General features: G+C 39.4%; 1 protein-coding gene across 1 annotated transcript in view; it reads right to left on the bottom strand.

Moving 5' to 3' along the window:
- VPS50 (VPS50 subunit of EARP/GARPII complex) overlaps positions 1-25127 on the bottom strand; it is an 86110-nt gene extending 60983 nt beyond the window's left edge. The window contains exons 1-10 of the mRNA XM_069006834.1: positions 24995-25127; positions 22570-22638; positions 16267-16389; positions 15585-15656; positions 10908-10961; positions 5390-5460; positions 4865-4982; positions 4732-4767; positions 2224-2306; positions 579-621 (exon numbers count right to left, since the gene is read on the bottom strand). Of these exons, the coding sequence (XP_068862935.1) occupies positions 579-621; positions 2224-2306; positions 4732-4767; positions 4865-4982; positions 5390-5460; positions 10908-10961; positions 15585-15656; positions 16267-16389; positions 22570-22638; positions 24995-25027 (702 nt within the window). The 5' untranslated portion in view covers positions 25028-25127. The remainder of the gene's footprint in view (positions 1-578; positions 622-2223; positions 2307-4731; positions 4768-4864; positions 4983-5389; positions 5461-10907; positions 10962-15584; positions 15657-16266; positions 16390-22569; positions 22639-24994) is intronic.
- Between the last annotated feature and the right edge of the window lie 341 nt (positions 25128-25468).

Here is a 25468-nt window from a genome sequence, read left to right as displayed (position 1 = left end):
ACTTAACATTTTATATTCATTCACTTTTGTGATACTATCTACCAACTTAAACTGACCTTAGTTGCACCCTTCACAGTTATTCAAGTCTTATTTCCTACAGCTTAGCACAGACCCTATTCAGCACTTTCCAGTCTTCTGACCTCTAAAATTTCCTGTGAAATTGTGATCTCTTGTATATCTTATCCAAACCTACTGGCTTGCTGTTAATTTATTTTTCATAACTACTTAGAGAAGTAGTTTAAAGAATTCACAGAAGTTCAGTACTTCAAATGTTATGTTACTTTTTAAATTTGACTGCTCCACCATTTATAGTGGGCACAACTAGTGAACTGGGTCATAACAGGATAATATATTAAAGAGCATTTAGGTTGATTACAGCACTAAATTCTACATGAACAGCAATGGCTACAGCATGCAAAGAGAGTATTTGAAAGAAAAGTACACATTCTGTAATTGCTAACTAACAAAATTGCTTTTCTAATTGTATTAGAAAGCTCTATTACTTAGAGATTAAATACTAACACATACTTAGCGGTTAAATATTAACATATACTAAACATCAGTATATTAATTCTTACCTCTATTTGCTCCAAGGTGTCCTGCAGTTTTGAATTTAATTCACTGTTGAAAGAAAAAAAAAATGTTTAGAATAAATTATATATATACTGATTATATAAACATTTCAGACCATTTCTTATTTCCAAAAACCCTGCTACTGAGCCACAACATAGTAATTTATCATAAACCATTAAGCTGCTGTTGCAGTGTCAGACTAGCACCATCACACCACTGCTATGTGGAAAAGCACATTATTCTAGGTTTATAACGCAACAGTGTCAAGAGGGCCTAGACAAGACCCCATCCTGCTAGGATTTAACCAAGTATTCAAAGACATTCCCAACCCCGAAGAAACTTCCTTTAAATGCTTTGCTGTGGCACTGTGGTCTACAGCAGAACATGCCCAGAAGGGTCAGGACTGTCAAGTCTTTGCAAACTACAGTAATTTTTATTTGTTGCTCTGGACCCCCTTACAGATATACTACAGGGAAAAGAGAACTTAAGCTTTCTCAGAAAAAAATTAAAGGTTGGTATAAAAGATTAACAAAAATATCTACCAAAAGAGAAACTATTTAGGACAAAGAAAGGCACCACTGCACCTTTGCAACAATCAGCTTTAAAAATTTCAGAACAGCAGCAATTAAAAAAAAAGACAAAAAATATGACTAGTATGTTTTTGTTTGGAAGGGTCAAAGCAACAAAGAAATAGGCAGGATATTCTCTTCAAGCACAGAAAGCACAGTTTTCATTAAATAATCACCATATCTAATTTTAAACAACTTCCTTCTGTACTCCTCTCCGTGCTTCTCTTCTCCTAAAGGCCTACATTAGTTATCAAAAGAGATTCTAGCTTCTCTACTTAACTCTCTATGCTTAAATGATAGGCCCATCACCCTCCTTTTTTGTTTCTATTAGATAAATTGGGTACAACACCCTCCAAAGAAAAGTTTAAATAGAAAAAAAAACTGCATCAAAAAGAGTTGCCATTAAACACCAAAGAGAATACCCAATATTTCCTTATTGTTTCTCCACATGCAATGAGCCTTCAAACAGAAGGACCTCCATAATAATCTGATGTTACTACATCTCCTGCTGGAGTTTATGAGCATTTCCTCCAATTTCCTCTTTTTTTAAAAGCAATGGAAACATCAAGTCTTTCTAAGTTAGAAACTGCAGATATTTAGATTAGTTTTGGTTCTGAAAGCAATTTCTTCATGTCAGCATGAAACTCTGCACTTGCTAATTTCACTGCCAAGAATCAGGGCAAGTTATCTTGCAGAAGCCATCTTGCTATAGGCAAATTAATTTAAGAATAAAAACTTTGAATTAAAAACTCAGCTCAGGTATCTCTAGGCTGGAGGTTGTAGCACAGTTATAATTCACTTTCAATTGAAACTTTACCTGCCAACATATTACAACAATTATATAGTCCAAACATTGATTATATACTGTTATGATTGTGAAGCCTGGCTAGTCATGGTAGAGGGAGGTGGGAAACCACTGAGAATACTTATGCTTTTATAACTGCCTCAATTTTACTTTTCTAAGCTGAAAATTACTTTTCAATTAAACTTTCTTTAGAGAATGAGAATTAATGACCACTATTTTAATACTATTTACAAATAAAATAATACAGAAGCTGAAACCTGCACAATGTCACCCTACCTTATACAACTGTAGTGTTTGAAAGTGCTGGCAGCTTTCTGGCATTCCAAGCACAGCTGAATAGCTCCTGGATAATCCTCTTCCTTAGGATAAAATACAATTGAAAGCTCATGTGAAGCAACAGTGCAATACCCATTTTTGCATGCGTGCTTATGTATAAATATTAAGAATAAAATATTTTGCCTTTTCTGTCTATACAGTAAAGAGTGAGCATCTACTGCAGCATTTAATGTGCAAGTAGTTCAGAATTAGAAGCAGATGTTAGCAACATCAGAAAACACTATGTATTACATTACCTTATGCAAACAACTTGCTGTATAGTTTCCTTATGCATACATAAAAAATGCATCACCAAGTTTTTATTACAGAACAACTAACATCTTCTCAGTTATCTATATATTCATGATCATGGAAAGAGGTTAGTTCAGGCACTGGCAGGCTGTTCCCATAGTTTATAAAACCTAAAAGGAAACAAGGAAGACACTCCCAACAGTACACCCAAATAAACACTATCTAAATTGACACATTCTATAGCTCATTAGAAATTAACTTAAATACAACTGACTCACAGAAGGCCTCAGGAAACAAAGAACAGACTATGGACGCATTGTCCTAATATGTAGGAATATCCAACAGGTAGACAGCTCAATCAGGAAGTATACGAGGAAGCCAGGACAAAACAAAAATATACAAAAATGTAAAACCCAAGGATCTTACCAACAAAACATGGGCATTGCCTCAGATATACGTGTTATTTTTTACTCTATTAGGCATGAGACCAGAAAGGAAAGGAGGAAGGAAAACCCTCTTTAATAGCTAAGAGCTTCCATTTTTTTTTGTAATTACATCTGTTATATTATGTGCTTTAGAGAGCTCAAACGTAGCGCTGTTACTGGAACTTCAGTCATTGATTGAATAGTAAAAATTCAAGGGTAATTTATATTCAGCTATTATCATAGAGGAGTTTCTGAAATGACATTTGCTTTAGCAGCAATGTTCTAATGCAGATCAAATTTAGCTAAAAAAACATTAAAAAAACCCAAATACATTATCTATTAGATGAAAACAGAACAGTACACTGGTCTAAAATGAGGGTTGCATTTATAGCTCTTTACATCTTCCTCCACTGGAAACCTGGTACTTGATCCATTAAGTCTAACAGAACTCAAATCAGAAAGCCTGCTTGCATAAAATATGTCATTAATACATTCCAGATGCAGCTCAGCCCTGTAAGATACTGTAACTTCATTCTTGGTCTTTTTTTAACTGAGAACCCTTTTAAAATGTTCTTCTGTGAGTGGCTGCTAACAGCTCTCCTGCATATTCCAACCTATATTAACTCCTTGGAGTACAGAAAGGAAATGGGCCAGCAGCTGGGATAACTTATTGGGAGCAGATACTGAGCACAGCTCAAACTGCACTCAGCCAAAAACTGAGTTCCAGCCATTAAAAAACACTGACCAATTACAATAAACAGACATTAGGGTCTGTGTGTGGATGTAACACCCACACCTCCTCAGGACAATTCCTGCCAGTAGACAGTGAAGAGTTGATTTCCTGTGTAGCAAAACACAGCACAGAAATTAAAAGCTCATCATTGTACAGGGATTACCGAGCAGAAAGCGGCACTTATGCCACCTGAAAATGGGTGTAGTTTTGCTTGGTAAAGAATAAGAAAGTTTGCTGACACAAGGTGACTTACTCAATGGAATTAAATTCACAAAATCTTTTAAGCTAAAACTATTAAGATTCAATTTCCAAATTTAATAACTGAGGATTGTCATCATGACATTCCATCCAGTATTAGCTGTAAATACTTGGCAAACTAGCAAGTCGAAATTGTTACACTACATGTACTATAGCTGTCAATAAAATCCTGAGGCTGTCTTTCAGACAATTAATCACCTTAAGACAAGATCTTATTTTGCTCTGTGCAGTATCTACTGCATTTTTAGGCAGTATACATAACAGTATCAGAATTTGCAGTGTCATGGCCTGCATGCTGCAATGTTTTCTACAATTGAATTAAAAAGCCAACCCAATGAATAAGGAGAAAAGGCTACTACATTTACAAATAAAATACTAATCAGGGAGCCTATCTATAAATTTGTACAGTAATATACCAATAGATATTCTTTATCCAGACCCAGCATATCAACAATCAGCTAAATCTCATCTTTTTTTTTTCCCCAAATATCAAGCTAAAGAAAAGAGGTATAAGTTGAGAGCAGGGATAAGTGAAGACTCCACAGCATTTTTACTGAAGTAATTCAAGCTTCAGTGCCCAGACCTAAAGGCAGGAATGAGTTTTTGTTAAAAAATACTCTCCCCCAGCAGAGGGGCTCTCTAATTTGATATGAAGCTTTTCTCAATTTAAAAGAATAAAAATATAATTTCATCCCATGCACACACCCTGTCTGCAAGAGGAAAGGAACGGACAAAATTAAGATGACTGACAAATGTAAACTTAGAATAGGTTCAAATTATACCAGTCTGGTAGGGACTTACCTCCAACATCTCACTCAAACGCACATCAGTTCTTTGCTAAAAAAAAACAAAAAAAAGCCAAAAAAAATTCCAGTCATTACTACACAGAAATGAAGAAAAATATTTGTCACTGAACAAAAACAACTGTACATACCAGTGTTTTTATTGTTCTCAGAGACTTTAGCAGTCCAATAAGCAGCTGTCGTTTCCTTTGATTTGCAAGTAGCCCCAAACTAGTTTGTGTGAAGCCTTCCTTTGCTATATTCAGGTGTCTGCAAAAGTTAAAAATTAACATAATCTTCAACAATTCATAAAATAAAACTTATTTCTAATCAATTCTAACAAGTCTAACAAAATACATGGTAGAAATGATATTGTCAGCATTGTTAGGGAAACTCAGAAAACAAGATTATACCAACAGACTACTAAGAAGGTACATCCTCCCTTCTGCACTTGTCTGTGGACCAGTGATGTATCTCAAAAGCTTTCTGTTTCAAAGAGAACTCCCAATTGCAAGAGTGAGAGCTGCAAGAGTTTGCAATTGTTTCAGTATATCTAACTACTACCGTTAATAGCATTCAGCACATAAACAGGAAATATCAGCAAGCAAACATCCTGCGTTTACAAATTTCTTTTTAAATACTTCCCCACTTTCAATCTCTGCAGTTACTTCAGATACCTTCTTCCATTTGTGCAAATAACCGCTGCTAACTGAAGGCCAGTCTGCAATGATGTAACACGTTCAAGTTCCTACAGAGAGACAATGGGTTAAACAAACATACAAGTTACACACCAGTGAAGACTACTGATAGTAGATTTCTCTTGACATGTTATAATGACTTTGTAGAGTTACTTTATATATTATTTATTTCATCACACTAAGCACTGCAATGTAACATTAATATAAATGATATTTTAAAATACAGTTCTCTTTTGAAGATATTTGAAATATGTTTTCATTGCAGTGGGACCCTCTACATTTATATATTGCACATTTAGCCTAAGAATTTTGGTACCATTAATGTATTACAACATAATGATCAAAGCTTCAGGGATAGAAGCACAGGCCTTAATTTGCATTAATATGCCAGAGAACAGCAAAACAAAAAAAGCATATTGTGTTTCACACAGCATTTTCTTTTTTAGAAGCACTTGTGTTCTACCAATTTAATAGATGTCACATCATAATGAATGTTAATTGTATCCTGTTGACTTTCAGCTGAAAACTCTTCAGCAGAGGTGACCTGAATTTAGCTTGATTTTGACTTAGTGAAGTGCCTAGCATAATCTCAACTCCTTGAAAAAAATAAATGTTTAATATAAGTATTAGGATTTCTTTAGTTAGGAACAGCACTGGAGAAAAGTGTATTCTTTCCCCAGGCTACAGGAAAAAAGATTTATATATATAAAAAGATATATATATATATATATATATATATTTTTTTTTTTTTTTTTTTTAATTCTGCTCATAATTTCAAAACTTATAAAGTGCTTTCCATGAGAAGGGAAATTTTCACTTTGAAAACTAATCTAATTCTAAAAATATGACAAGCAAAAACAAGTTCAAAGTTCAGTTCTGTTTCAGAGCAGCTCCTGGTCAGCTCCCAAATCACTAAGCTGCATCTTCCACCAAAACCTTCTCCTTTATGTTACCAATGTTGCTTTTGTAAAAATGGCAGCTTAGTTGCTGATATGCAAAATATCTTAACAAACCAAATTCAAACATTACTTTCCTCAATACCTACTTCTCTCTAAAAACATACTTTGCAAATATCAGAGCTATTCAAAAAGCCATTGTTCCCTTGTTCATGAGGAAATGCATACAGTAAGGAGCAACTCCACTCCAGTCTTGCCTCTTGCAAAGACTCTGTAAAATCTCTCCTTTAAACATGACTGGATGGAGAGGAATGGGGAGAGAGTGAAGTCTAAAGATCCCCAAAGAGGGAGTCCTCTGCCCAGCATTTAGGGCTAAATACAGTTTTTCTGTTCTCAAAAACAATCTTCCACCCACTGGTTGTTCCTAAAGCATGTCTTTCCTCCAAGAACAGAAAATTGTAAATCCCTTATGACGTGTCTGTGCCATGCCTCTTGTGACCACAGGAGTGTATGGTAGACCAGTACTTCATACTAGGCATGGGGTTCAAACCATGATATCCCTAAACTACACTTTGCACAGTGAAAATGGGTCCAGAAGATGTGTTCAGCTGCATTTTTGATTCTTCTAATGATCTGTTCGTGTAGCTGAACACTGAACTGGAGCTGCCATTACAAGTTCACACAGCACATCAGGAGGTTCATTTCATGAATCAGTGGGAAAGTGAGTCCTATAATGCCCACCAGAAATCTCCGATAAGTCTCCTGACAAGAATAACTCTGTGCAGGCCTGTGCCCATAAGTAACACTGAAGAATTACTGACATCAGGCACAGATGCATTTAATAAAAGTTTTTATAAGATTTTTACTGGCACAATGGATTTTTAACTGTCCCTTTGGAACATCTGAAAGCACTTCTAGGTATAAAACAGGTGTGCCTCACTAAGATGTTGCTGCAGTAAGAATGCTGGAACCCTGGGTTCTGAGAATTTCAGCCTTTCAGTGCTGACAGACAGTGATCCTCAGAAGTACACTGTATTTGACCCGAAACCTTGGGGAAAGCTCCCTAAATTGTGTGATAACACTGAGGTTGTTGCTGTGTAATTAAAACTTATATCACTGGGTGGAATATGTAGAGATGTAAAAAATTAGATTTAGGGGATATAGGTAATATTAGGTTACAATATGGAGGAATTTGGGTGTGGATCTTCTTCTTCCTTTCTCCTTCCTCTTCACAAATCTAGGGATTATGCTATTGGGTCAAAAGTCCCGCACTGCAGGACATGAAAAGTTAGTAATTGGATTATAAATAAAAACAAGTTACTTGGTATTTCATAATTGGTTAATTTAGACCTTAAAAAGCCTTGGAAGTTAGAACTCATGGCCATTTTCCACTCTGTTACCTGGGAGGCATACTCCCGTGCAGCTGTATTATAGATAAGATATAATAAACAACTAAGTCCGAACAAGAATTCTCGGTCTCCTGCATTTTAATTCAAACTCTGAGTAAAAGAACTCGTGAAACAGAAGCAAAGAAGAGAAAAGCAAAAAACAGGAAAATTCATAACTGGTGCCCCGTGTGAGGATCAAACTCACAACCTTCAGATTATGAGACTGAACATTACACAGGAAAATGCAAGAACGTGCCGCAGTTCCATTATGCAGTGAGAGGTTTTCAAACAGAAGCTGCTGGATTCCAAAAAAGCAGCACTCACTCAAAAACATCAATTTCAAACCTGCACAACAGTGAAAAAATACCAGAAGATTTTTATACCATACAATTACCCTTTCTGCCCCTTCTCCACTATCTTGTGAAGGCTCAACCAGAATAGCACTTAGCAGCCTCTTTCTGCAATAGCCTCCCACCTGACTCCTTTAACTAAAACTGAAACAACATTACTGTTACAGCCTTTTTCTTCCACCTGCTATTGCAGGATATGACGCAAGCAATGGTCACTTCTCCCCCCTCCATTTTTCTTTAAACAGCAGCACTCCTTTTACCAGGCAATGTGCCAGAACACAGATAGCAACCTCTCTAAGGCTGGTTGCGCTGGCCATAAGAACAAGAGAACAGAAGAGGACATTGTGACCTCTGGATAAAAGAGGAAAATATTTGCAGCTCCTTGACATCTACCACAGGTTAATAGCCAGAAAGCCATCTTTTTTCTTCCACACTCTCTCCAGCTTCTTGCCCAAAATGAGAACTGCCATAATCACCAGTTTAACAGTGGTGACACATGTACTGTACCAACAAAAGTATTCACCACATGATCATTCTCGGACTAACTTAATCACCATTTTCACTTTGCAGAATTCTCCATGTCATTTCATGTAATGATCAGATAGAATCAGGAAGTCCTGACCAAATGTTATAGGGACAGTATGAAGAAAAAATGAGTAGGAAAAAAAGCACCTTCCCTTAGAGAACTGTTACAACACCTGTTGCAAATACATTTTGGGAGAAAGAAGAGAAGCCATGCCAATACTCTACAGCAAGCAGCTAAAGCAGTTTTGCTCTTGGAGATCTTTGACATGTTAAGACTCTATTCATTTTCATCTTCAACATGGATGACAGACCAAAGGGGTCTGAGTCGGAGGATCACGACAGCAAGAATGATCAACTCCTAGTCAACCCTGAAATTTTGTAGGATCTCCTGCTCCAGCTGGATGTCTACAAATCTATTTGGCCTGATGGGATTCATTCAAGAATCCTCAAAGAGCTGGCTGATGTCATTGTAAAACCTCTTTCAATGATTTTTGAGCAGTCTCGGGCATCCAGAGAGGTCCCAGCTGACTGGAAGTTGACAAACATTGTCCCAATTTTCAAGAAGGACAAGGAGAACCCCAAAAACTATGGGCCTGTCAGTCTCACTTCAGTGTCTGGTAAAGTTATGGCGATTATTCTGGGAGGTATTGAAAAACACCTGAAAGATAACGCAGTCACTGGTCACAGCCAGCATGGCTTGATGAAAGCAAAATCCTGCTTGTCAAACCTGATTTCCTTTTATGACAAGGTAATTCACCCAGTTGATCAAGGGAAGCCAGTTGATGTAACCTTTTTGGATTTCAGCAAAGCTTTCAATACTGTCTCTCATAGTATCCTTCCAGAAAAAATATCCAGCACACAGCTGGATAAACACATCACGTGATGGGTGAGCAACAGGCTCACAGTTCAGGCACAAAGGGTTTAGTCAATGGGGTGACATCAGGCTGGTGATCTGTCACTAGCAGGGTTCCGCAGGGCTCCATCTTTGGCCCTCGGCTCTTCCACGTCTTCATTAATGACTTGGACACAGGACTGGAAGGGATAGTCAGCAAGTTTGCAGTCAACATAAAATTGGGAGGAGCTGCTGACTCCCTTGAAGGCAGGGAGGCCCTGCGGAGAGACCATAGAGGACTGGGCAATCACCAACTGTATTAAGTTCTGACAAATTAGAGGACTGGGCAATCACAAACAGGATGAAGTTCAACAAGCAAAAGCACCAGATTCTGCACCTAGGAGGGAGCAACCCTGGATGTAGAGACAGACTGGGGAATGAGAGGCTGGAAAGCAGCACTGTGCAAAGGGACCTGGGGGGGTCCTGGTCGATGGCAAGTTGAACGCGAGTCAGCAGTGCCCTGGCAGCCAGGAGGGCCACCCGTGTCCTGGGAGGCATCAGGCACAGCATCACCAGTCAGGCAAGGGAGGGGATTGTCCTGCTCTGCTCTGCACTGGGGCAGCCTCACCTTGAGTGCTGGGGGTAGTTTTGGGTGCCACAGTATGAGAAAGACATAAAGAAGAGCATCCAAAGGAGGGCAATGAAGATGGTGAAGAGCCTTGCAGGGAAACTGTATGAGGAGTGGCTGAAGTCACTTGGTCTTTTTAGCCCAGAGGAGACTGAGGAGAGACCTCACTGCAGTCTACAACTTCATCATGAGGGGGAAGAGGAGGGCAGGCACTGATCTCTTCTCTGTGGGGCACAGTGACAGGACCCAAGGGAATGGCCTGAAGTTGTAGCAGGGGAGGTTTAGGTTGGATATCAGTAAAAGGTTCGTCACCCACAGGGTGGTTGGGCTCTGGAACAGGCTCCCCAGGGAAGTGGTCACAGCACCAAGCCTGGCAGAGTTCAGGAAGCATTTGGACAATGCTCTCAGGCACATGGTGTGACTCTTGGGGACGGTTCTGTGCAGGGCCAGGAGTTGGGCTTGGATGATCCTAGTGGGTCCCTTCCAACACAACATATTCTGTGATTCTGTGACTCTCACAACTGCCTGAGAGTAGTGGCAGTTAAGTGATCTTATGAAAGGTCACTGCTGCTTTCTCTTATGGACTAAGATGTGAAACCACTCCTAAGCACAGGCACTAAAGCAGCTCCTGTTCCAAGTCCATTATAGGTATTAGCCAAGCCTGTGAATTCAAGTCTTCAGAAAGCCTTCTTAAAATGAGCATATGCCAACTTGGTTTTCACTATAGAGACAGAGCTTTAGCATACAAAAATAGCTGGTTCCAACCAAGCACTAGCATCCCTACTACAAATAGTACTACCATAACAACACAACTGCAGCATTATAACAGCACAAAATTGAACAGTTTATTCTTGAAAAGTAACTGTTAGTTGTCTTACCTCAACATATGCAGGCTGTTTTTCAAGGATTAAATCTGCAACTTTCTTAGATACCTTAAAAAGAAGAATATTCCATGTGATACATAGCAATCTCAATTAAGTAGGCTATCCCCATACTAAAGTTCTACATGTTTGTGATTATCATTAAATTCTGCATTTTTCAAATGTATTAATAAATATTCCATCACATATTGAAAAAAATCATAAAAATTATAATCAGCTTTCCTTAGAGCCAAGATAAGAAAAACGTTCACAATTCCATCTAGGGATTAGTGGGCATTTTTAGACTACTCACTTAACTATCTGCTTGTTGAGCAATATGCTAGAATAGCAAATAGAAATAATTTGGGACACTGCAAGTGTTTACATTCTGCTCATGCTATTGCAAGAGTACAAATTTAAGTTAACCATACAGCATGGTGTGCTGGCTTGGGCTGGGGTAGTTAATTTTCTCCAAAGAACCTGGTATGGGGCTGTTTTGGACTTGGGCTGAAACCAGTTTTGATAACACAGACGTGTTTGAGTTGAGCAGCGCCTGCAGAGGATCAATGCCTTTTCTACTCCTCGAACCACCTCGCCTGCAAGTGGGCTGGGGGTGCACAAACTACTGAGAGGGGACATAGCTGAGACAGCTGACCCCAACTGACCCATGGGATACCCCGAACATATGGTGTCATGCTCAGCATATACCGGGGGGAGAAGAAGGAAAGGGAGTAACGCTCAGAGTGATTGGCATTTGTCTTCACAAATTACTGCTATATGATAGAGCCCTGCTCTCCTGGAGAAGGTTTAACAGCTGCCTGCTCATGAAAAGCAGTGAATTAATTCCTTGTTTTGCTTCACTTGCTTATGTTTTACCTATTTTTCAGCTATTTCTTTTGCATTATCTACCTTTATGTCAACCCATGAGCTTTTTCACTTTTACTCCTCCCATTCTCACCCCCACCCTGCTGGTAGGGAAGCGAGTGAGAGACTGAGTGATACTCCATTGCCATCTAGAGTTAAACCACAACACGTGGAGATCTAAGAGAGCCATGAGGACACCTACCTTTCAGACTGATATTGCATTAAATTAAAACTACGTCAAAATGAATATTCACCCTCTACACATTATACCCTTTCTTTAGAACACAGAATATGTATATTTTAAAATTTTCTCCATTGCTCTGAGTAGAATTCTAAGTAGAATGCTCCTGAAATCTGCTGTCTGTATTGAACTTAAAAACTGGGCATTGCCACCTTAATCAATCTCTTCTGCACAAACACAGAAGCTTAAAAAAAAATCCAACACTACCAGTCTTATAAATGCAAGCTTGAGAATAGTGTATTTAATTTTGTTTTTCAGCAAGGACTAAAAATACTTAAGAAACAGTTTCAAACATAACAAAGGAATTATCGGTATTGCTCTATATTCTTTTGGGGGAACAATACTCCCAGAAATGAAAATAAAATGAAACTGGCTATGACAGCCAGCCCACAATGCACTACTGGCAAAGAGAAACAAAGAGGTTTTTCTAAACTTGACTGCTTAGTCAAATATAGCACAAAGTTGAGCTCTTCAATCAGCATTTCTGTAACAGACTCATATTGGCTCAACCAGCTCCATTCCCATCCTCTGGAAGAGCACTTGCACATAAATGGTCTTCAGAATATTGGGATGTCATTGGCTGGCAATCTTGACAAGGAGCATAACCAGCTATGCTTTTCTCCTTCCCTATCAAAAGCAGGCCAGAACCACAAAGCAATTTTAAAACTTTTCAGTTGTTCTTAACCTCGTAGATGTTCTATAACTACTACAGCCTTCCTCTGCAGGACAGCAAAAGAACCACTCCAGAGGGAGGTGGGGTCAGGATAGGATATTATCAGGCCAAATGCTACACAAGCCTACATGACCTTGTGGCTCTTAAGAAATTTTGTTCACTCCACAGTCTATGCACTGTGAAATTTTCACCTTTTTTTCAACATATTATTCATTCTAGTCCTGTACCTGTAAAAAACTTTAGGACATGGATATACCTGCTAGTTATTCAATGCTCTAGTACAAACTTAACTGTTTGATTCTTCATGTTAAGCAATGTTCAAGCAGTACACGTGAATAAAAGATACGTTTCATTTTCAGTTCTTACACTCTTTGTTTTGCAAGTCCTCAGTTACCCTTAACTAATAACAACCTCAACACTGTCAAGCACTTGCCACAGGCACTTTTTTCCTTTCCCAGAGCTTAGTGATGCTACTTTTCTTTCTGAGCTTCCAAGCTATTCTCTCAGATATTTTTTCAGATGAGCAATATTATCCCAAATTACTTCATTCATCTCCAAACTGTCACACCCCTTTTGGCATCTTCCATGCAATTGTGCTAAGTCTTGGAATCCTGAATTGCAACTGCTAGCCAACACTGAAGGTGACTGTGGTTATCAATGCCTGCCAACAACATTTGCTGAAGAGACAAACAATTTTCTCTTTCCTAATCACATCAGTAAAAAATATTTCATCTCCTGATGAAAAAGAAAAAACAATATAGCTAAGGATATTAGATTACTAATTAAAATGAAGTCTAGCAGATATACAACTAAAAAGCCTTTCTAATCCAAATAGTCTGTACCAAGACAATTCCAAATTAAAGTTGTCATGATACATACATTTTAAAAAGTTTGAGCAAGTTGGGATCCTTCCAGTGGAATGGAAAACTAATGAGCAAACTACAGAAAATAAGAAGTCTATAGTGACCCTGAAAACAAAGGGATGACCAAGATCAGCTGGGCAAAAGCAGATGGTAACAGTCAGTGAGAAGTAGAAGATCAGAGCTCTAGCACCTGTAATTCATGCTCATATAAGTGCTTTGCATTGGAGAAATTTAGAAGTTGCTGTTATCTCCAAACTACTATTGTAAATCCCTATGCCAGCTGTAATACAGACACTGAAGCGAAAAAGGCAGTATTTAGTTTTTTGCAAAAAGAGAGGTACTGTGTGATATGTCAACAGGCTTCTTGAATCCTCTATTCTTGAATATCCTCTATTATTCTTGCCTCTATCCTCTATTATTCTTGAATAATCTATTCACCATCAAAATATTTTTAGGACTGAAATAACAACATATAACATCCTGCAGTTTTGTCTTCCAAGAAAGACACTAATGTCCTTTATGGCAGACAGTACTCTAAATGATCCATCACAAGATAAATGGATAATAACTGATACAGTAGAACAAAATATGCAACAGTCTCTCACACTCTACCTGAAAATATGACATAAGGACATGAAATACATCATATCATAAATTTTAGCACCTTGGCACATGCCCAAGGAGGAAATAATTCTTCCCTTACCAGAAACACATTTTGATGAGATTAAGAAAGAAACAACCAAGGACCAATCCTGACTGGGGGGGATGGTGAGGGAAGAACCAGGCACATGTTTCTTGTCAAGAGTTTTGGCTTTGAGAGTTTTTACCTGTTTTTATTCTAAAAGAAAGACACATCTGGTCACATTTACTGGAAACCTCATGCTCAGTTCTCTCCCCTATTATTCATTAGCTGCACACACTTTCCAGTTCAAATGTTTGCAGCCATGCCCTGAAACTACTCCTCCAGTGGCAGCCAGTTCCTGTTCTGCAAGCAAAAACGGCCATGACATTGATAACACGTATTGGGATTATGCAGCATATCTCAGTGAACTCGTCTCAGTCTTGAGAGCACTTCCTTGCAAAACAAGGTGACCAGCAGATGTCCTCTTAAACTTAAAAAAACATCACCAACACCACACAAACAAACACAAAAAAACTACTACCTCTCACTCACTTCCAACTTCTTTCCTTAGAAATCTTGGTGAGAAACATGGAGTATTCATTTCCTCAACTTCTCATTAAAAACTTCATAGGTATATTATGGGGAAAACAGTTTAAGGCAGAAGGCACTTGCTTTCTATGTACTGTTAACAATGCAACATTCTCCTGCTGTAGAGGGTTGAACTAATTTCATTTATTTAAAGACATGAATTAGGATTATTACTTCTGTTTTACTTGCAGATACTCTCCAAATTCCACAGTTAATAGATTTGTTTCCCATACCATGTTATTCATCTCAAAAGAGCAATGGAACAACAATTAATACAAGAATAGAAAATTTTAAAGTCTGCAATGTAACAAGCACCTTTCAAAATCCGCAACTCCGATTTCTCTTCATTCCTCATAGTGACTACTCGTTACATTTCATTTGGTTTATTACATAGTAACTGTGTATCAGTGGTCACTAAAAACCCTTGTGAACAATTAACATATTGGCAAATGAAATGTAAGAGAAAATAGCATCTTCAAAGAGAGAGTATTTAAAACACTTTATGTCTTACATTGCCAGAAATCCCTCAAAGAAATACTACTGAACTATTCAGCACCGTGTTGAACACTGCAAGATAAACATTCAAAAAGTCAAGTTTCTAAAGAAAGTTAGCACATTTGCTCCTTGTTACAATACTTAACACTAAGATTTACTTCCATGATTTCATATGATTATATGATTTGGTGATGATTTTCCACTATAAAGGCACACAACATAATATTAAAAAAACTATTTAATATCTAATGTGTTTAAGAAATCAAAACTTTTTCAGTTACACTTCTTGCTAGACTTACAGACAAGACAACAAATTGTGTGAGGGTACAGAGGAAAAAACTTTACTTACAGCAGCTTGCTGTTGTTTTAGTTTGTCTCTGTACTCTTCCAGTTCTTGAAGACTAAGTACTGGAGGAAGCCTCTGCATTTAAACAATAAATTAAAATCAGTGAGAAATTAAAGAATGTTAACTCACTCAATGTATTAGCTAGGCAATCAGTTTCATTAAAGAAACATTCTTATGGCTTCTGCAATCTAATTTGCAGAATTAATCCATTTTTTCAAATGATTGATACTGAAATCAATTAGTGTTGTTACACAACATACGGTCATAATTGCCTCATTAAATAATGTCATTACCTCAAAGTTACTTTATTTTACGCCATATATGTGTACACACAACCACCCAATCACAGAAATTACTGTCTCAGTCAGTTTGCTAATAAAACACCCAAAATATAGAACAGACTTTTTCCTTGGCTCTCTTGACTTTTTCATTATAGTTTAAATTATGAAATGCCTGTTAGCACATCTGATATTAATTCTACCACATTAAAAGAAGAGACGATATACTATATATATACACCAATACTCTATGCTAGAAGCTCCATACAACTACAAGATGATGTAGGGGAATACAGTGTTGTATTAATGCAAGACCTAAGAAACAAAAAACAGCTCATTAAAACAAGCATACTTTAGGTCTTCATTTTTGTTAAGCTACCATTTTTTCTTTTAAGATGACAGCTTACCTCTAACTCATACTTCACAATATCGAAGGAGTCATTGGAAAAATAAACTTCTTCAATGCTGTTAATTATTTCCTGTTGTGCCTGAGGATCAGTTGGTTCTTCATGCAGTTCTCTGAGCTCCTCCTGCACAAAATAAAAAAGAACTTCCATAATGTAACAACATTACATCCTAGAAAGAACAATGTTTCAACAAAACAAGCATCTTTCAAAAACCACTTCCAACATTAGCACAAGAAGCAACAGCAAAAAACCAGAAAGATCAGTACACTGTGGCTTGTACTTCCCATTAGGGAGAGCAAGACATTAAAAACTTTCCAAAAAACACAGTGTAGACTTCCATGTTGCAGCCCACTTAAACACTTCTTCATCGATACATTTACAGCACCAAGTGCATGTTGAGTCCACAGTTTTTTCCTCCTTAACTTTAGAAATTCTCATAATAAACTAAAAATAAACTGGCAGACTATTTCTCCAGAAGGAGAAAAAAATTGCAAAAAACAAAGCTAATAAAACCTGAACTTTTAAAAACAGAAGAACCCTCTTTGTAAGCGACAAGTAGATAGTGTCACTACAAATGCGTAACTTTTCAGCTCAGCCCTCGCAATTTACTGAAATACAAGTCATGCCATTAAACACTTGAATTTCTACAGGTAAAACCAGAACAGACCTGCCTTCTTTGAACAAGATTAACAGCTCTCAGATTTTAGCACAGCGGTCTAAGCAGAGATGTGTTGTCAGCTTTCTGAAAGCTAATATTCAAGAGAAAAGCATCCCCATCCTTGCTGTCACTATCTCATCTGCAAGGTCTCCCCAACAATCCAGATGCTTCTGGTGTTTGAAGCAAACCAAGGACTCAGCCTGAACCTCCTATTCCCCTGCTGCACTGCACATTGCAACTAATACTGGCCCTCCCCTGGATGCTGTTCCCTCAAAAAGAATGAAAAATCCTTTATCAAAGACTCAAAAGGAAGAAGTGTTAGAATATTCTCTCATCAAAAAAAAAAAAAAAGATTACACAGATCAAATTGCTTGATAATGAAATTAAACTGTGGTGAAGCAATCCAGCAGATTGAAGAGCCCCATAATGACCCTGAGCCTCCCAACAGTGCTGAGTTGTTACAGTGAGGCAAGGTGCTGGTATTTTCACCACAAAGAGGTCAAAGGTTTATTTCAGCAGCTAGTGGTACCCGATTTTAGATTAAATGACTGAAGAACCACTGACTTGCTTATTTCACATGTCAGCCGAGGTAAGGTCAGTGTGTACGTGTTCCGAGGCAAAGCGACACTTACAATACACAGCAAGGGGCTGTTTCTCTATGCAGTTAGAGGCAGCCAAGGGGTCACAAGTGGACGGTTTGGAAGAGCATCAGAGGAGCCGCTGCTCCTCTGAAATACCTCTCACAAGAAAAAAAAAGAGGGGAAAAAAAGGAAAAAAAAAAAATAAAGGTGGGGCGGTGAGGAAATAAAAAGCAGTGGCTCTGATACAGAGGAAAACAGGTTTCAAGCGTATTTAGCGTCCCCGAGCACCCGCTAGCGACGCCGAAGGAAGGCCTCAGGCGCTGCCGCCGGCGGTGCGCGGGCGCCCCCCGCTGGGCCGCGGGCCAGCCCGCAGCCGGGCGGCTCCGTGCCGCGATCGGGCAGCAAGGAACGGGAGAAAAAACATCGAGGAGCAGCCGGGAACCGGAGAAAAGCCCTCGAGCAGCCACCTTCTCCCTCCCCGTGAAGTTCCAGGCGCCTCCGACCTCCGTCTGAAACGCCTGATGCAGTCGCTGCCACCAGCGCAATGAGCGCAGCAACCCACCCGCAGCCAGAGGAAGGGCATGGACTGCACCGACAGACGGAGAGAAAGAAGGAAATAATAGTTATATCGTTATAGATCTGTATAACTATATATATATAACAAAAATAAATAACAATATCAAAGGAAACTGATGCATTTCTTTAAACAAACTCTTCAAAGGCGCGTTTGGATGTGGCCCCGCTCTCAAGCGAGCACACGTCCCCCGCACCAGAGCCACAACGTGGCCCTGCTGAGACAGGGGCAAAGGCTGGGTCAGCTCCGTACCACTGGCGACAGAAGGTGCCAACACAAGTTTGCAGGAAGCTGGCAGGGAAGAGCCTGCAGCTCCACACCGGGACCAAAGAGACACACAGGACTCCAGGCAGGCAGGACTGTCCTCTCAGCTCCAGCCACCCACCACCACCAGCAGTGACACCTTTCCACCTCACATTTCAGTGTGATCATGAGGAACAGAGGAGAGGAGGGCTGGTTAGGGATGAGAGCAAAAAGATTTTTGAAAAATAGTCCCTTCGGAGTCTGTTTCAATTTTTCAACGTACGGTTTTGCAGTTTCCATCACATGAGGGTGCATGCATTGGCCGAGGATGCACACATTCAGATTCAATGGCATGCTGCTCTTTCATTAATTTAATTTAAAAAGCAATGGAGCTATTAACTAGCCATATGCATTCCTGCCCTTTAAAACAGAAAAAAAATTATTTCCCTCTAGACTGCTTAACAAATGGTAGCTTTATATTGTACATCCTTCTGTAAATTAGTTTCACATCTTACAGTACATTGAGTTTTAGCTATATGAAACTAAAATTAAAAATTATCCAAGAGAGGCAACAGGGTCCACTGAACCATTGCAAATGGAATAACTGAATTTATCATCTGATATTTGCCTACAAGTTCCTGCATGGCTGTTTCCTAAAAGTAAAAAAGAAAAAAACTAACCAGAGAAGAAATGCCTAGGATCATATGAAATTCTGGACTACTGATATCTTGTCATATTGGTGAAATAATATCTCAGTGCCATAGGTCAGTGGTGATTTACATCTGCTAAAAATGCATTAAGAAAGCCATTATGGACACATATTCTGGATTTGAAGTGACTAGGAAAATTACTAAGAAACCGTTTTATCCTATCTTGTCTCAGGGTTTCTTGCCAAAACACTACCCAGGAAAATATTTATTAAATATTTATTAAATATTTAAGGTTTTTCTTTACCTTGTTCATTTTCTTCTAGAAAAGCAGTCTAGTTAGAACGACTCTCCGGGATAAATTTTAGCTGCCACATGAATTACAATATCTGACACCAGACTTTTTGCCATGATAACCTGCAGCTTTCAGCACATCATGCTCCAGTGGTTTGAAGTAACCAACATAGTGAAGGCCAATTTATTGAGTCACCACTAAAGGAGGCAACAATTCCTAGCTAAAGTTTATTTGCTGATTCCTTTTCATTTTCCTCATCCTTTCAATTAGATACACAAAAATGATTTTACTATATAGAAATAAGCTCATAGTTTCAGGGGTCTTGGCGAAGGGCCGGGTTAGCTCTGTCTATTTGTACTCAGACACTTTGTAGAAAGAAAGAGAGAAGTTCTATTAAATCCCTCAAGGTATTTTTCCACCTCACAACCTTTCTAGCTATGCCATATAAGTATCTTCCTTAAAAAAAAAAAAAAAGTCAGCATTAAAACACATTTAACATTTTATGTTAATTCAGCAATTCCAAGTGCTATTCTGAATAAAAAAACCTATAAAAATTGTGACAGAGGGAATCTCATGATAATACCCTTGCAGAGAACTTTGCCATTGCTAAACTGAATCAATTGGATACATAGGAGGCCAGGTAGAGCAGCATATTGGCAAGGTGAACCCCACAGTGCTCACTTCAATCCACACATTCCACGGTAGGAACTCTCCAAGCAATAATGGGCCAGCACAGCCTTCTAAGATACTGTTTCACAGGCTACTCATTTTTCCAAAGTTTTATTCAACAAGAGGCTTCACCTCCTACCTAAAACTTGTGTCACTTGTGGTACCAATTGTACTTTTTTTTCCCAGTACTTTGGGATCATACTTTCATGGAAAGACACTTTATCCTGTCAGGTTACCATTAGTGAAACCCTCAGCAGCAGGTCTCTCTCATAATGCCACCTAAATAGATCAGTGAAAGACAACTTCTGGGAAGGAAAAGAAAGAAGGAAAAAGAAGTCTGACAGCTTTGTGTACTCAAAGAAGCCATTGCTAAATAAAACACAGCACTTGCATCCACACACTTCTTGTATCATTTTGTCTCTCTGTTCTATGGAAAAAGGAGTTTACAGTCTAGAAGCCTGTGGCAATTCCCTGAAATATATTTCAGAAGAGTCAACTCATTGCAGACTCATCTGAAATGTAGTTCAGCAAGTTTTAAATGTCTACCCAGCTATTTCCCAGTGTGTCACACTCCCACACTCTTTGTATGCTGTGTAGCCTGTAGCAGCAAAACCAATATTGCTCTGTTGAATGAAGCATTACTGGTAAGGAGTAGAAGCAAACATCTTCTGCATTCTAGTCACTACCACTTAAAAGACTGGGAAGTGAAGACATTGAAAAAAGCTAACTGATACTACTCAGAGAAAAAAAAAATTAAACAGTTTCTAATCTAGTTAAAAGCTGAAGTTCAGCAACAGCCTGTGCACTTCTATCCAGAGATTACCAGGGGCCAAGTCTGTGCTATACTCATTTGGACACAGCCACCCTCTTTGTCATGAGCCAAAAACACACAAACGAATATGCTGCTGATTTATATCCCTCCATTCTGAAAGTGGGTAACACCTGTGTTAAAAGCTAATCCTAAACACCAGGATGAGGTCCGTGCTCAACAGGTTCAATCAGCAGGTATAGTGCAACATCGTACCACTGTGAAATAAAAGAAGTAGTAAAGTATTTATATATGTTTCTGTATACACACATGCAAACATAATCTTTTAATTTTATCTGTATACAAAGATATAGATTATATTTGTCTTATAATCACTGAATATACAGAGTTGGAAGGGACCCACAAGGATCATTAAGTCTAACTCCTGGCCCTGCACAGGACCATCCTCAAAATTCACACCATGTGCCTGAGAGCACTGTCCAAACACTTCTTGAGCTCTGCCAGGCTTGGTGCTGTGACCTTTACTCTGGGGAGCTGTTCCAGTGCTCAACCACCCTTGGGTGAAGAGCCCTTCTCTAGTATCTAACTTAATGTATATAGTATATTGTTATGTATTATAATATATTATAACAGTAGATATTTAATATAACAATATACACATATATTATATAACTATATATATTTTATACAGCAATATAATATATCTCTATGTATTTTATATAATAATTAATGTATATAATATCATATCATATCATGTATAACTATATCTATAAACTTTGCTTTTCTGCCCCACCCCTCCCTCCCCTTCCCCAGCTAGGAAATGCAGTATCACAGAGAAGTTTGTGGTATTCCTTATCTTTGATACAAAATACCCAGAACCTCCTTTTGATCTTTCCTTGTTCAGTATGTATAGAGAGTACTAATTAAAAAGCCCTCACTCTACCAAAACAAATATTATACTTCGAAAACAACTCTCCTGATGGAGAGAACAACAAAGCTTATCCATAGAACACAGCCACACCACCACTTAATGCCCTCCTGAAGAGCACTCAGCTACTGCTGTGGAAATAGAAACCCACACAAACTAACAAAGCCACACTTCTATAGCTATACAAAAAGCATTAAAAAAATAAAATTTCAGTGTTATTTCCCATGATAAGCTACAAAGTCAAATAATATCTGTATATTGCACATGAGCTGATTATCATCAGAATAAACATAACCTAATTCAAAGTCAACTCACCATTAACCCAACACACTTTAATTCAAGCATGCAAAATACCTACCTCAGCCTTTTGTTACAGAAGCTGCTAAACAAAACTGTTACCAGCTTGGGAAACAACAATAACAGAGTGGTTGAAAAAGAATTACAGTTTCCCTGGGCAATCAGGGTATGCCAATGAAGTAAGGTATCTCAGTCAAAAAAGGTATTATGTCTTTCTACAGAAAACTTCCTCTTCTAGGTATCATAGAATCATCAAAGAATCATCAAAGAATCATCAAAGAATCATCAAAGAATCATCAAAGAATCATGGAAGGGACCTTAAAGATCATCTAGTTCCAACTCCCCCATCACAGACACCTTTCACTAGACCAGGTTGCTCAGAGCTCCATCCAAGCTGGCCTTGAACACTGTCAGGGATGTGGCATCCACAGCTTCTCTGGGAAACCTGTTATATCCAGCCTTGCAGTTCTGATTTGGCTTCTCTACAGACTTTATCACAGACTCAAACTATTATACACTTACTTCCTACTGAGATACCTCCCAATGTGAGTGAGTTGGCTGCATGAAACACAACTGTCATTTAATTATAAAATGAAAGACTAAAACCAAAGAGAGTGGGAGGGAAGGGATGTTGTATCATACCTTAGTAGGAATCCGAAAGCTTTCAATAGGACTGAGGTCATTAACGCTCTCCTGAGGACTTCTTAGACCCTTTAAAAGAATTTTAATAATCAGTCAAGTTTGATTCCTTTATGTATCTTGCAATCAAGTTTTATCTGATGTTGAATAGATATCTACAGGTCCCTTAATACTCTGACATGTAGCTGGAAGGTTAAGACCTCATTCTAGAAACATTTCAGCAAGACCATTGGTACATAAATTATGCTCCTCAAACTTCTAAGCATTTCCAGTTTTATGCTGCAATATGTAGCTTTTCAGTACAGTTCACTAACATTTTCTTTATAAATTCACTCACATCCTCCTGTCAATGTCCAGATGTTATCTTAAATTTTAGAATGAGCATGTGTCCAAAAACCATAGCATACTTTGTTCCACTAACTTAATGGTTTAATGGAATCAAATAAATGAATTCAAGTTAAGGGCCACCTAGTCTGTAGCAAGATTATTTTTGCTTGTTGGCATATTTTTGTACTTACCATATTCCTGTACGAGGACTGGCTTTCCCTATACGTAACTGAACTGAAAAGGTTGCATAATCCACATTAGCTGCTTTATATAATTACTACTCCTTAAAACACAAATAGCCACACAAATAGCATGTATGTTTGTTGAATATGAAATGTATTCACAATTTTCATAGAAAGGTTTGCATTAGAAGGAATCTAGAGATCATCTAGTTCCAAGCCCTGCCATGGGCAGGGACACCTTCCGCTAGATCAGGCTGCCCAGGGCCCCACCCAACCTGGCCTTGAAAACTTCCAGGGACGGGGTATCCATAACTTCTCTTGACAACCTGAAACAGCATCTCACCATTTCATGAAGCAATACCACAGAACATCCTGCTGGGCATATTTTCTACCAGCTCTACCTAGGCAGAAATGAATCTATACATTCAAGTTTCAGATATGGTTCTGACTGCAGCTTCCCTTGAGACTTTGGGGTGTTCCTGTGAGTCACGAGTTTCAGGCAGACTTCCCTCCTGCTCTTGTGATTGACGTTAACAGTATTTTTCCCAAGCCCCTTTCTGGCCCTTGGTACCTGAATTTCTAAATGGACCTATGCAAATATTATGTTAATTTATGGTGAGAAATTTTTTTATTTGTTCTTTGAAACTGACAAAGTGCTGTACATCAGTTTGGTGGTAACTACATCATTTTACAATTGTTTCATCTTCCCAAGATGCAAAACCTCTCCATTTTGGTTTTGATTCTCAGATTTTTTTGCACATCATTTCAAAACATCCTCCCTTTGCAGTTGCCACCATCAAAGGTGACTCACCTCTACACATCACAAATTCAAGGTAAGGAACAAGCAAAGCAACTGCTGCAGTTCCTCATATTTCACACAAAATCTTCCCCAAGTCCTCTCAAAAATATACAGTTCTAGTGGCTTATCTCCAGAAGAAATAAAAGGTTTCACTTAGCAAATGGTAAATGGAACCTTCCCAAGGCCTGAAAATTGCCTAAGTTGTATCATTTGCAGACAACATCATCTCCACACTGGGCAGGCTTCCCAGCACTCCTCTTAGTCAAGCTGAAAATGAATCATGTACCCCTCTACTGAAGCGGAACAGAACATTATTTTGGCAATTTCATTTCCACGTCAGCGTTCATTTTTAAGCCCTGCCTCCTGCATAAGCATCACAACTCTGAGGGCATAGTTTTAGAAAAAAAAAGTTTCTGACTTTCCCATGTTTTTCTACAACTATCTAGAATATCTGATGCAGTGGGTGATGCGAGTGATTTTTTAAGTTCTCCAATTAGACACACGGATAAACAGGCTTCTTTTCAGAGGTATTTGATATATGTGAATGACTGGAATATTCTGCTGATACACTTCCTTTAAAAGAGTCTCAACCTTAGAAGTACTGGTCCAGATCTAAGCCTGATCAACATAATCGTGCAGACAACTGGTACAAGTGGCATACAGCAGCGAGCTGAAAGACACACACCGAGTGCTCTGGCACACACTCACTATGTGCCCACCCAAATATGTCCCTGGCACCTCCACAGCCTCGCCTTCCTTTGGACCAAAAGCATTTGCTGCCAGACAAAGCCATGTTACAGAGCCACAGTCCAGCGCTCAAAATTACATGTCAAAAAAGCAAACTGACACAGGCCGGCCCTGTCATCTTCAACAACGATTTCTCTGTTGTGACACGAGCTACGCGTTGGCACCTGCGCACGCTTCCATTTCTCGGCGTAAAGAGAAAAACAAGGTGGATGCGTGTGCAGCAAGAGCTCACACGCCCCAAGCCTTCCCTCCCCGGGCAGGGCAGAGGGCGATGCCCGCGCACCGGCGGCTCCCCGGAGTGCCCGGGCACGGCGGCCCCGAGGAGAGCCCGGGACCGCCGCGGCGGAACCCCGCCGCCCCCCCCGCCGCTCACCTGGCGGGTCATCAGCGACTTGATCTTCTGCATGATGGCCCCGCCGCCGCCCCGACTGCGCTCAGCGGCCGCGCAAGACGCCGGGGCACGGCGGAGCCATGTTGGGCGCCACCTGACCGCGCCCGCCCGCGGCTCCCTGGGAGCGGTAGTTCCGGCCGGCCGGCCCGACTACAAGCCCCGGCAGCGCGGCCGGGAGGGCGCCGGGCGGGGCGGGCCCCGGCGCTGCGGCTGAGGGGGGGAGCGGGAGCCGCCGCGGCTGCGGGGGTGCGCGTGGGGTGTTCGAACATTGCAGTTCGCCTGTGTGCGTTTTGAAAGCGGTTGCCTGAGAGGAAAAAACGAGGCTCTGTCTATGGAGACAAGTTGAAGCATTCACGTAGACAAGGAGCATTTCCCGTTGTCCCGGGTTATTGCGGGCGTTACGCACAAAGCGCGTCTGGCCTGTTCACGAGTGACGGAGGTAGTTTTGCGTCTCTT

Source organism: Aphelocoma coerulescens, chromosome 2 (assembly GCF_041296385.1).
Source record: "Aphelocoma coerulescens isolate FSJ_1873_10779 chromosome 2, UR_Acoe_1.0, whole genome shotgun sequence".
In the NCBI taxonomy this organism is placed as follows: Eukaryota; Metazoa; Chordata; class Aves; order Passeriformes; family Corvidae; genus Aphelocoma; species Aphelocoma coerulescens.
This window is presented reverse-complemented; position numbering and strand designations above follow the sequence as displayed.